This window comes from Zea mays, chromosome 9 (assembly GCF_902167145.1).
Source record: "Zea mays cultivar B73 chromosome 9, Zm-B73-REFERENCE-NAM-5.0, whole genome shotgun sequence".
Taxonomy (NCBI): Eukaryota; Viridiplantae; Streptophyta; class Magnoliopsida; order Poales; family Poaceae; genus Zea; species Zea mays.
This window is the reverse complement of record NC_050104.1, coordinates 95691639-95704309: the sequence shown is the minus strand read 5'-3', so window position 1 is coordinate 95704309 and position 12671 is coordinate 95691639. Positions and strand designations below refer to the sequence as shown.

General features: G+C 45.6%; 2 protein-coding genes across 3 annotated transcripts; one reads left to right on the top strand and one right to left on the bottom strand.

Moving 5' to 3' along the window:
• Positions 1 to 4510: 4510 nt before the first annotated feature.
• Positions 4511 to 6217, top strand: LOC103638693 (uncharacterized). 2 transcript variants are annotated; one of them, XM_020546217.1, is made up of 5 exons: positions 4523 to 4706; positions 4779 to 4852; positions 4972 to 5397; positions 5471 to 5654; positions 5806 to 6217. In XM_020546217.1, the coding sequence occupies exons 3-5, from the start codon at positions 4986 to 4988 to the stop codon at positions 5819 to 5821; spliced, it is 612 nt and encodes a 203-aa protein (XP_020401806.1). In that variant the 5' UTR covers positions 4523 to 4706; positions 4779 to 4852; positions 4972 to 4985; the 3' UTR covers positions 5822 to 6217. The 2 variants fall into 2 exon arrangements, with proteins under 2 accessions (XP_008659756.1, XP_020401806.1); XM_008661534.3 differs by having other exon boundaries at positions 4511 to 4706; positions 5471 to 6217.
• A 1524-nt stretch (positions 6218 to 7741) lies between these two features.
• Positions 7742 to 10880, bottom strand: LOC100279655 (uncharacterized). The gene is made up of 2 exons (NM_001351797.1): positions 10465 to 10880; positions 7742 to 10354 (listed from the first exon to the last, which is right to left on the bottom strand). Exons 1-2 carry the CDS (start codon positions 10838 to 10840, stop codon positions 8499 to 8501), a joined length of 2232 nt encoding a protein of 743 aa, NP_001338726.1. The 5' UTR covers positions 10841 to 10880; the 3' UTR covers positions 7742 to 8498.
• Between the last annotated feature and the right edge of the window lie 1791 nt (positions 10881 to 12671).

Sequence of the window (12671 nt, the reverse complement as noted above, 5' to 3'; positions counted from 1 at the left end):
TTTTTTTGTCGAAAAAAGTATAGGACACTATCAAGTGACCTAAGTATACTGCATCCTATACTAGTGCTCTAGCCTTGTTTTCTATATCATTTTTAATATTTCTTTTCTAACAATGTAATTTATTTCAAAAGGTACATGATTTAGGACCTAATTGTTGGAGCACAATTTATTTTTAATACCTAAACATTTTACTTTTTTAGGATACTATAATGAGTCGCTTTAAACAAGCTTGCTCATGTGGCCTCTACGTGACTACATCTGAGGCAAATTTCTGCCCCGTTTCTATGGCATTTTTATATTTGGATCCATGGCAAAAGGCTATGCAAAAAGGGACCCTCGGTACCGTGCATCGGACTTGGTGAGCCCCCAACATTGTGGTGCGCAACATGCTCAATGTAGAAATCAGTAATGGCCTCTGGACACTCACGTCTCTATGTTCTACGAGTCTTTATCTAGAAACCATTTTTCACAATTTATTTTTTATGCCTCCTCTCTGCCTAATCATCTGCCCCCGCTTTCTTCATCTCCACCCATCACTATTGCAGGAATAAAATGTGGTTAGTTCTAGAAACACCAATAGCTAGCTTTACCCAGACTCACTCATGAAGGCAGGAGACGATGATCAATTGCGGCTTGCGTGTGCGTAGTGCTGAATATCGAGCCAGCTCGACTCGTTTGAGTTGGCTCATTAAACTAACGAGCCATAGAATCAGTTCGACTCGGCTCGTTTAGCTCGTGAGCCAGATCAGAAAAAAATCATATATATATATATATATATATATATATATATATATATATATATATATATATATATATAATTTCTAGTTACTGTTAAACTAATTTAACAATAGAAAATAGTAATTATACTAATAGTTTCACATACCACAGCAATGTAACATCGAATTAACACAACTTATCACTCATCAATTTACTATTCACACACATGTTCATATGAGGCTATTAACCCTGTTGTTAAGTTTGATGTAACAACCTCATGTGATGATTTGAGCAATGTTGATCAATCTAGTCTTCATGATGATTTGGTTGAAAAATTTGAAGTCATGACACTAGAGAACAAGAAGTTAAAGAAGTACTTGACTAATGCAACCATCAAGGGCGAAATTACCATAGAAAGCAATCATTTTAATAATGAGTTGGTATTGGACAACGAGAGGCTTAGAGAAGGAATAAAAAAACTCAAGCTTGAGAAAGAACAACAACAAATCAAAACAAGGCCAAGCTTATTTAGTACAAATGTGGCTCTTAGCCCGGCTGCTCCCAAGAAACAAAAGTGGCTCTTAGCCCGGCTGCCTACGTGTGGCAAACACCGACTCACTTGGGTCAAGCTTATTTAGTACAAGTACACAAACAAGATATGTTGTAACAGTTGGGACCGGCTAGTTTCAGCCTGGACCACACGAGTGGGCCGAGCCAGCCAGATACGCGTCGCAAACACGCCCTTAGGCACTACTCTGGCGAATAATGTGTTTCATTGGTCATATGGAGAGGATGAGGTGCACGAGGGCGAGGTAGAGGAAGGATCGCCTATAGTTGAAAACAAAAAAAGGACCGATGTCGTAGTAGTTTATTGTGTATCAAAATTGTAATGGAGATATGTTGGAATATTTATATAGGTTATGGATTCGACTCAATATATTAGAATATTTTATAAATATTATTTCATATATATGGAGCGGGGTAGTATTTTATTACATTTTTAATATTGACATGTAAATAAAAACACCCTTATACATCAGTCACGGGTACAATAGACTTTTCCAAACAATATCTTATTTTAGCAAAACTGAAGCTAGTAGGGATGAAAACGGGACATATGCATCCGGATATAGGGTCATCCCGTATCATATCCTAATGTATTTCTCTCGGATATGGACCGGATACGGGTAGTTAAGATTCGGGCCGGATACAGGACGGGACCGGGTAATAATCCGGACGGGTAAGAAACGGATAACGAATACTACTCGGATAGGTACTGAATAGTTGTCGGGTAGTTTGTACCGATGATATTAATTACCCAACCATCCAACAAACACATAAATTAAGCAATACATAATCATGTATATGATAGATCAAATGTAGGAAAGGAAACCGATAAAATTGGTATCATGCGATTCAAAGTTACTAATCACAAGGACATTGTAGAACCAACACCACACTATTAAAAATTCATAAAATATTCTAGTTTCACTCAAAAATTGCAAATAAGTTACAAAAACTAATAAACATTTTATACAAAGATAACTCAAGTCATCATATGAAAATGATAAAGTAAAGTACTGATTATGTTGAAACTTGGATACTTACATTGATTTCACATGTAACTCATACAAATAAGTGAAAGTGGAATAGAAGAAATGCGGACATCTTCTAGATCTTATAATCCAAACATTTTTATGGTTATATATCGACATATGTCGTGCCTCCGTAAAGTTTCACGATTTTTTAGGCTATTTATATATTATTAATTTCTTATCGTAGAAAATCATCAAAATACAATTAAATCCATAAAATATTGTAGCGTCGACCGAAAATTACAAATAAGTTACCAATATTAATAAATAGTCTATAAAAAGATAACCGTAAGTTCCCACATGGAGATAAGCTTAAGCCCCCCACGTAAAAATGATAAAGTATATTAATTTGATATAAATTTGGAAATTATTTCAATGATTTTGGCCTAGAGATATGTTTAAACAAAAAAATGATGTACTACAAAGTTATAGATCTCTTCAACCTCTACAATTTTTATATAAACTTTATCTTCATATGATTTCATATGTAAAGTTATGATTTTATAACTATTTTATGCAGAAAAAGAAAAACGGGTACCCGAATTCCGGGTACCCGTATCCGACTCGAATATTCGGGTATTTACCGGGTAGTACTCGCTCTGTATCTGACCCGAATCCGAAGTTGCAGTATCCGGGTATTACCTGTATCTGTCTCGAATATAAAAATACCCGAATCCATATCCGAAAAACAGGTATTTACACTATCCATATCTGGTACCCGACGGGTATACCCGACCCGTTTTCACTCCTAGAAGCTAGTCTACAAGTCAAACACTTTCCTAAACTTGTAGCTTTGAAGTAGAGTTGCTCAACTCTGAAGTTAATAAAGTTGAATTGGTTTTTATGAAACTGAGCTGTGTCAAATAGCCCCTAAGAACAACTCTAATAGATCTCTAAAAAAGGTCCTTAAACTCAGGTTTAGCAAGTCGCTAAATAGCTATAGAGAGTAAAAAATAGCTATAGAGAGTAAAAAATAACTTGGTCTCCAAAAGTTTTTAATATTTGGGAAGTAGTTCAGTTTTGAATCTAGTTTTGGTAGGTTCATTTTCTTTTTTCTGGAGTTCGATCAAGATTTTGTCTCCCTGATAGCCTACTTCTCTGTAGCGGCGGCGTGAGCGCCGATAGACTGCAACAATTACATACAATGTCTCCTAGAAGCTAGTAATCATGTTAGTGCCTTGTATCTATCTACTATATCCAATAACGTAGAAGGAGGTGAACCTTGAGCCTGCGCATCGGACCTGGCAGGGCGGCATAGCTAGCTTGACGGCAGGGTCGAGTGTCAAGAAGTTCAACGGCGAAGGAGAATGCTTAGTCGTCTGGCGACGCCAGAGCTGCCTTGGTGGCATAGTCGTGGGGCCGAGGAGCAGGGTTACTCCCGTCGGACCTAGCAGATGGAGGGGTTGAGGGTAGAAGACATCGAGGGTGGAGTAGACCGGTTGGCGCAACCTGTGGAGGAGCGGTGGACCAAAAATTTATGCCACACGTGTCGGACCCGACTGTCTCGCTACGGTCCGACCTAGCTACATAGCTGCATAAGAAAGAACGAGCATACGGTGCGAAGAAATCAATGCCAACTACGTTTGAGAAGTTGTTGGATAGCAAATAACTAAATTTAGCAAGTCTATTTAGAGAATTATTGGAGAAACGTTAGTCGCTCTAACTCGCCTTCTAGCTTGAATCAAGGCGTGGCTGGCTGCTACTCAGCTAAACCAAGTGCCAGCCTTGCTGTCACTAGGGTGAAAACGGGACAGGATTACCCGGCGGGTACCGGATACGGGTACTTAAAATACCCTGTTTTTCGGGTACCGGATACGGGTAATTTTGTATACGGGTCGGATACGGATACTACCCGGATATGCATCAGTCGGATACGGGTAGGATACATGATGACCACTACCCGGCAAATACCCGAGAAGTACGGGTAGGATACGGGTACCCGGTTAGCGGGTACCCGCTTCAGTTCCTGCATGCATTGTGCCTGTACGTGGAACGTCTCGGGCTCTCGGCTCATGCATGCTCGTTGTGGAACGTCTCGGGCTCTCGGCTCATGCATGCTCGTTTCAATTTTCTAGTGCCTGTGCGTGGAATGTCAAGCCCATGCTTGTTTCATGAACATGCTACGTGCAAACAGGCCCAGTCGGCAGCCCCAGTCCATCCGGCCATTTGTTTGGACGACCAGACGTCCACCAGTCACCACGCGACCACGGTCCACGGACTCACGGAGACAGACGCAGACGCCGCACCCGCACGGCCGTAGCTAGCCCTAGCCGCCAGGCACCAGCGGCCAGCCGGAGGCCCGGACGACTGGACTGCCATTCTGCCAAAGCCGTCGTCGCCACAGGGAAGCGCCAGTACGCCGCCGCGCCGGTACGCCGCTCGGCCCTTCTACAGGTGAGTCTCCACCCCGCTCATGGCAGTTCGCCTGTTTCCATCCGACACTCAGGTTTACTGCACCTGTTCCAGTGTTCGTAGTCCCAGTTGTTCCGGCGAGTGGCGACTATCAGCTTCAGAGCTTCCCCAAATCAGCCACTAGAAAGGTCAGCATCAACATTCACTGTCCGAGCATCTCTTATTCTGTTTAGTCAGGTGTTCATGTCACTGAGATGGAGGATGTAAATCAGTTTTCATGTCACTGAGAATATCTTATTTTATTTAGGAATTGGCAGCACCATGGATGTAAATCACATCACTGAGATGGAGGATGGTTTAAATGATGATGAAATGGAATATCCATTTGAGGGTGATGCTAATGCCAGTAACAATGATCAGATAGTAGAGGACCATGCTGATGATGCCCCTATTGCTAGTGGTGAGAATGCCATCGTCCAACAGCAAGTTGGTCTGAGAAAGAAGAAGTACATGTATGTGAATGACCATCGTGTTGTGAAACAACGGAAACTAGTACCAACAGTGACAATTCCCGCTATGAACAAGGATAAAGGTCCAATGCCAATGAGTATCTCCAAGATGAAAACCAAGAAGCCAATCGGTACCCCTACTAGCAGCAAGCTAATGGCATCTGCATTCAAGGTCACATCAAGCAAGAATGAACTTATGGTTTTAATGCAAAAATCAGCTGAAGGTAATGACTTTGTGCATTTTCTTTTCATAGGCTGCAAGTTTCAATTTGCAATAAAAAATGTTTTTTGTTGTAGTTGTGCAACCTGCAATTGCAAGTGCTACCGCTAGTGCAAACGCAAGTGCAAGTTCAAGTGTAAGGGCAAGTGCAAGTGCAAGCATACCAGCAAGTGCCCAAGCAAGTGTCGGCGACGATGAAAAACAAGTAGATGGCCAGATTGGGAAAAGACTCACTTCATGGGTCTGGCAACATTTCACAAGGTATGAAATAGATGTTGAGCAACCTGATGGTTCCAGTGTTAAGCAAAAGTGGGCAAAATGTCTTCGATGTTCACATAAAGCTAAGGCTGATGCTTCAAATGGTACAAAGGCTTTTAGTAACCACTTAAAATTGAAACATTGTCTTGTGAAGGGTCAACAACAGCTAAGTCAGAGTGGGAATGACATAGCGACATATAAATATGATGAGAAAGCCAGTGTGAGACTTCTATATTATGCCATCATCATGCATGAATATCCATTCATTGTTGCCGAACACAAGTATTTTATGAAATTTATCAAATCACTACGGCCATCCTTTCCTTTCAAGTCTCGTATCACTGTTCGTAAAGAGATCCTTCGCTATGTTGTTTGCGCTTTTGTAATAAACTATGTAGCATGTTGTGTATCTCTTTTAATGTTGCGGCGAACTTGTGTGAAATATCCACTATCTATTATATATTTGTGGAATTGTGAACTTGTGGATTATACATAAAAGACGGGGTATGCTGCTGATTTACTTTTAAAATTGTGTTGTTTCTTCTATAATGAACCTGTGTGAAATATCTACTATTTGTTATATACTTGTGGACTTGTGGAGTATGCCTAAAAGAGGGGATATGCTGCTGATTTTTTTTTTGAAATTGTGTTTTTAGTTCTATAATGAACTTGTGGTTAGTAACTTGAATTGTATGTGTCCATTTTGTCAATATTTGGCTTTTTCATCAGGACAGACTATCCGACTAATATCCGTTATCTATCCGGGTAATATCCGATATCCGTTTCTTACCCGCCCTATTTATTACCCGATCCCGTCCTGTATCCGTCCCGGATTTTAACTATCCGTATCCGATCCTGTATCCGAGAAAATTGTATTAGGGTAGGATATGAGATGACCTAGTATCCGTCCGTATCCGTCCCGTTTTCACCCCTAGCTGTCACACCCTCCACCACAGCCTCCAGCGCTCCAGTTCAGACGAAGCTGTCGAAACGTCAGAAGCCTCATGAAATGCAAAAGCGTGCACTCCTACTAGTACAACCTTTTATTCAACGACACGACTGGCAATGGGTTTCCTTTTTCCTCCCTACGTCATGCCGGTGACGCAGGCAGGTTTTCGGGGCCAAGTGCATGAACCACACGGACGGGAGCGTCCAGGCTCCACCAGGGGAGCAGCACTGCACGGAACAGGACGCAGCGACCGGCGAGAGAAAGGGTGCCAGAGGGGGGATGAACGTGGTTGCCCGGTCAATCCAGTAGGTGCCTGTTGGGCAGCAGCTGCCGAGTGGACAATTCTGGGTGCGTTTGGTTGCCTGCATATGGTCTGGCTCACGGGATGCAGCTTTCTTCTGTTTGGTTGCCTGATCAACCTCTTCAGCCTGGCTCGCGGGATGCAAAGATTCCTCTTGGGCCTGGCTCCCGAGATAGGTAGGAATTGGCCGTTTCTCCAGAGCCAGGATCTGCCGGTGCAACCATTAGTCTTTCCTAATGACAGATTAACATGTAATTAGTGTCTATTAAATAAAGTTAATTTATTTAAAAGTGGATTAAGGCTTTGTATAGGATATTATAGACTATTGCAACATCATCACATGAAAATATAATAAAACTTTATAGTTTTTAAGCTCATGCATCAAGCATTTATACCAGCAACCAAACATCATCTCACATTGGCCAAGCTAAGCTCATACAGGCAACCAAACGTACGTATATTGAATGCTCTTAGCCAGGCTACCAAGAGCTAGGTTCCCTAAATACGAGCCAGGCCTATCCATCCAGACAACCAAACAGACCCTCTGGTGCGCCGGGGACAGGCCAATTCAGGGGCACTGCTTTGAATTAGCCCCACTTCGTATCGCATCACTCTGAACTCGATTACTATGCTGTTGGTCATAAGATACAGCACTGTTAGACTTCAGCGGGCAGTTCCAGTTCACACGGCCATAGATAGAGACAGCCGTCTTAGAAGCCACGCATGACTGAATGCATTGAACCCTGGGAGCCGGGAGCCTGGCCGGCTCAGCCAAACAAGGCAGCAGCGCTGCTCATCACAGGAGGGTCACCCACACACACAATGACAAACAGAAATTCCAAAGCCATATATATATAAAACAGGATTACAGCACCTTAACAGAAACTGCAGGCAGTATACAGGTATAACACGATTCAGAACAGAAACACAAGCTTTATTTATCTTCAGAAGAAGGTTGCAAATATTACGGTGTTCCAACCACCAGCCTGCAAAATCAGGTCTCCGGAGAAGAAAAACAACCACACAGGGTTGTCAAGGCAAAGGCTCTGTAGAACGAACCTGCATGCAATAAGGCAAACCCTAACCGGACACCGCAAAATAGCAACCACCCATGACCAACAAACACTGACTTGCAGGTACTCGGCAGCAAGATTTGCAATCAAAGGAGTGTTGATGTCTGCAACTCTAAAACCAGTAGTAGTGGAAAAGAACGCGCACTTGACAGAATACTTGAGCTTCAAACACTGACTTGAGAGAAACTGCATGGTGGAATGACTGATCACAAGGGCTTAGGTTGGTATGGAGGGGGGCAGGGTGCCACATGGTAATGGCTGCCAAAGGCTCAGCGAACAGAGATCCTCACAGGAGGATACCTGCAAAAAAAACGAGCCTCGGCAAAAAAACGCCCCTCGGAAAACAACCGGCCCTAAGACAAACGGGAGAGACCCCCCACCAAGACACAAACACGAGCCAGAAACCAGACTCAACTAACGAGGCTTAGACTTAAGTATATGCTACCCCTACGGTCGTGTATCTGCATCTGGAGAAAAAAGGTTGCTGACCCAGAGTCTCCAGCAACCAATCGCCCTTGTTCCCTCTAAGCAAGGATGTCGCACCGCCAGAGCTGCTTCTCCAAGGAAGCGATGTTGTGGTTACCGATGAAGTTGAACTGGAGATTCAGCGCCTCCAAGGATGAAGACATGCTGCCCAAGAAAGGAACGCTCTTCTGTGTCACCTTCATACAGCCAGACAGCGAGAGGACACGCAGCTTGAGCTGCCTCGCCGCTGCCAGGACCGCGACACCGTAGTCGCTCACCATGCAGTTGGAGAGATCAAGCTCGGCAAGCTGGCTGCAGCTCTCGGAGATGGCGAACAGGCTGGCGTCAGTGATCTTGCTGCATCCCTCCAGGCTAAGGTGCGCAAGAGAAGCGCCGTGGGCCTTCGCCAAGGCGGAAACCGCCGCGTCCGTGAGGCTCTCGCAGCCGTTCAAGCCCACACGGACCAGCCCACTCTCCGAACCCTTCTTCATCAACGGAAGGAAGCCGTTGTCGGTGACTGCACCGAGACCGCTCAGATCGATGCTCTCCAACTGAGGGCAGATCATGCCCACCACGGCAAGGCTAGCGTCCGTGAATCCTGGGCAATCCTTGATGGTCAGGGAACGCAGCGACTTGCATACTGGGAGCTGCGCAGGTGCCGAGCAGATGTCCTTGATCCCGATGCACTTGGACAAGGAGAGAGCCTTGAACTTGGGGTTGCAGTTCAGGAGGAAAGCAAGAATGCCCACAAGAGTAACCTTGCTGCACTCCTCGATCTGCAAACTCTCCAGGACCCTGGACGATTCTGCGAATTCCTTGAGGCATCCGTCTGAGACCTTGCTGCACTTCTTGAGGTTCACAGTCTTCAAGCTTGGGCTGAACTTGGCGACAGATGCAAGGGCGAGATCCGTGAGTCCCGGGCAGGAGACGACAGTCATACACCTGAGCTTCTGCAGGCCGAGGGCATTGGCCATCACCCAAAATCCCCTCTCGCCGACAGCAGGGAGGCGAGCGAGGGTCAGGTCCTTGATTGACTTCCCATAGTACCCAATCACGGCGAGAGAAGCATCAGTGATGTTCAAACCCTGAAGCCGGACCTTTGCCAACGAGGCTGTCGCAGAGCAGACGAGGCCAGACACACCCTGGTCGTCGACATGTGCGCAGTTCTTGACGCTAACCGCCTGTAGCTTGGCGCAGCACCGGCCAATTGCCTTGAGACCCTCGTTAGCCACGCCGGAGCAGGCCTCGATGGTGAGCGACTTCAGTTCCGGGCAACCCTGGGCCACAGCGACGAGGCCCTTGTCCGTGATCATAGGGCAGCCAGTGATGTCGAGCCGCTCCAGCGAGTGGCACTCGGCGGCGATCTCGGCGAGCCCGGCATCCGTCACCTGCGGAACATCCCACAGGGTAAGGGAGCGGAGCTCTGGGCAGCCGCGGGCGAGAGCACAGACGCCGGCGTCGGTGACGCCACGCGCCGGGTGGCTCCCGCGGACGGAGACGGAAGCCAGACGGCCGGCCACGGCCGCCGCCGTGAGGCGCGCGTCCGTGGCCAACATGCCCTCGAGGGTCCTCTCGCGGGCGTCGCCGTCGTGGTCCATCAGATCGGCCTCGTCGTCCTCGCTGAGGTACTCCTGGTTGAGGTCCGGCACGGCGGGGGCGGCCGGGGCGAGCACGGCCTCAGAGGCGCGGATGCCAGCGAGGAGCGCGAGCCAGCGGCGGGAGACGCAGGCCGACGCGCAGCGCGCGCGGGTGCCCTGCACGCGGCGCAGGACCTCGAAGAGGCACTCGTCCGGCACCGCGTCCAGGGATGGCTCATCCCTGCGCTTCTGTCTCTTGGCCGCCGCCGTCACGGGCTCAGCGGCCGCCGTCGCGAACACGCGCTTCCGCGACCGGACGCCGGCGAGAACCCCATCGCCTAATCCAAGAAAAGAGGCAAAGGCTCGGTAAGAACAAAGCAAAAGGAAATCCAATCCTCACAACTGGAACTACAAATCTTACGCCTTAACCAAAAGCAAGGGCCTTTACCTCTGTATCCCTGGAACGGAGACATGTCGGGCCGCAAAGGACCGAGAACGCCGTCGACGAAGCCAAAGGTTGCTCCGAGAACGCCGGAAGAAGCAAAACGAAGAAGAGGCGGAGAAGCAACTGCACCACTGGATCCGAGGGCGGATTTAGAGGTCGGACGCCGAAGCCGAACCCTATCGCTTACCGCGACAGGGAAAAAATGGCGGAGGAGCCGGATGAAGGGAAGGGAACGGACGGGTTTGGGGAAGAGGAGGAGGTGGTGGTGGTGGTGCGGTGGGGAAGGAGTGCCCGGTGGCGCTGGCTTTTTATGTGGTGGCGAACAAGGAAGGCAAGTTGCCCAAGTTGGGCGCAATTCGTAGCCCCCTCTCTCTGTCATCTGGATCTGCTGGGTTCATTGAATCTTCTCTCTCCAGCTCACTGTCTGTGTCTGGGGTAGAGGAGATGCACTGTGCTGGGAGTTGAAAATCACTGGTGTTGCAAACAGTTGACGGTATTTGATGCAAATCAGGCTACTGTTCACGTAATATAATCAGCCACTCCATTTGATATTTGAAGCGAAAAGACTGAAGTGCAACGTGGGTAAGCCTTACATACATTCTCTTTTAGGTCTATGAACTTTAAAAGGTGTTCAATAGTGGTGGCCATTCGGTTTAAACAGAAAGTTCGGTTCATTTTTTTTGGAAACTTTGGTATTCAAAAACTCCGAACCGGTGTGTTGTAGAAACAAAAACCGAGTAGTTCGGTGTTTGGTTTTCGGTTAGGTTTTAGGTTTAAACCAAAATAACCAAACACCTAGTCAGCCACATATATTATGTTCTATATAGACAAGCAATAAAGTGAAAAACGGTAGATTACAATAATATTAATAAGTAAAAATATACTTCTAATTCGAGTAGTCCAACAAAACTACAATACAATTCGGAAAATGGTATAGTTATTGAGGTCAAACATAATATCATATCAATATGCATAGTTGATCAACCTAAAGCAAAGTCCGGCTCAGTTTCGGGGTAAATCCGAAGCCGACACTGTACGCTGAAGTTCGCAAAAATTCAAACCAAAACACCAAAATTTTAGTTCGGTTCTTCAAAGTTCGGTTCAGTGTGTTGGAGACAACAGTTCTGAAGCCTGTTTCGGAGAGAACAGTTGAATCATCATGAATAACAAACAGTTCGGGATATCCAAGGATCCGTATAATTTTGGAATTCATGGTAGCAGCTTAGGGTGCGTTTGGTTCAGCTTTTTGAACATGCTTATGTTTTGAAAAGGCAATTTTTCTATAGTATAAATTTGAAAGCAGCCTGAACCATACTTTTTGCTGCTTATTCAAGTTTGTTATATTAATAAACAGATGTGATAAATAAGAACTAAAATATGTTTTAAAATAATTAAGTGGTACGATAAATGAAACAAAAAAAATAATAAAAAATATTAAAAATAGAATTATAAAATTGATTTATTTATAAAAATATTAGGAACACAAATATAAAATTGATTTTTACATTAGATATATTGATTAAGAGATATAATTAGACAAATTATATATAAACAATATACAATTTATTTGAAGTGGCCAACTTACAGCGGTTTTAACCAAACGACTTTTAGTTTTTTTTATCACGTCAGCTTTTTCACACTAGAGAACGAACTCACAAAGCTGGACCAAACTGAACCAAACGCAACTTAAGATGCAATACGGATTACGATGGATTAGTGGATTACCCGTGTCCATCCACGCTTCCACAGGAACGGGACGTGTACGGCGTGCCCAGTCCACCGGAATCGGGCCTGGGTTCACGGCACCAACAACCGGCAAACCCACAACGCTACTCCCTCCGTTGCCCGCCGCGCTGTTGGAAACCACGCCGGAGAGACAACCTTCTACAGGTTGCCGGCGAGCTCCTCCCTCCTCAGGTCAGTCTCACACACACGCGCGAATGCTGGAACTCAGAGACAGAACACAGAGAAGTTTTGGTGGCGCCCTATTAACTGCCTTTTCTTAGCCTCTAAGGCCATATATTTATAGACCATTACATGGAAACAAACTAATCATTACAAGGAAATAAACCGGCTGCTATCAGCCCTGATCCTGCCGACCAGATCTGTCCATATAGGACTGGACTACTACCATATTAGCTATTTCCTAAAACAGAATAAGTAAACTAGCACCAATCAAGGATTACTTTCCTATCAATCTCCTCCTAAGC

What these genes read in the sequence shown, in the direction of transcription:
- LOC103638693 (XM_008661534.3), top strand. Translation starts at nt 4,986, where the DNA reads ATGGATGTAAATCACATCACTGAGATGGAGGATGGTTTAAATGATGAT. An exon ending in AATGCAAAAATCAGCTGAAG is followed by an intron (nt 5,398 to 5,470) that starts GTAATGACTTTG and finishes TTTTTGTTGTAG; the next exon opens with TTGTGCAACCTGCAATTGCA.
- LOC100279655 (NM_001351797.1), bottom strand. Translation starts at nt 10,840, where the DNA reads ATGACAGAGAGAGGGGGCTACGAATTGCGCCCAACTTGGGCAACTTGC. An exon ending in TCCGTTCCAGGGATACAGAG is followed by an intron (nt 10,355 to 10,464) that starts GTAAAGGCCCTT and finishes TTCTTGGATTAG; the next exon opens with GCGATGGGGTTCTCGCCGGC.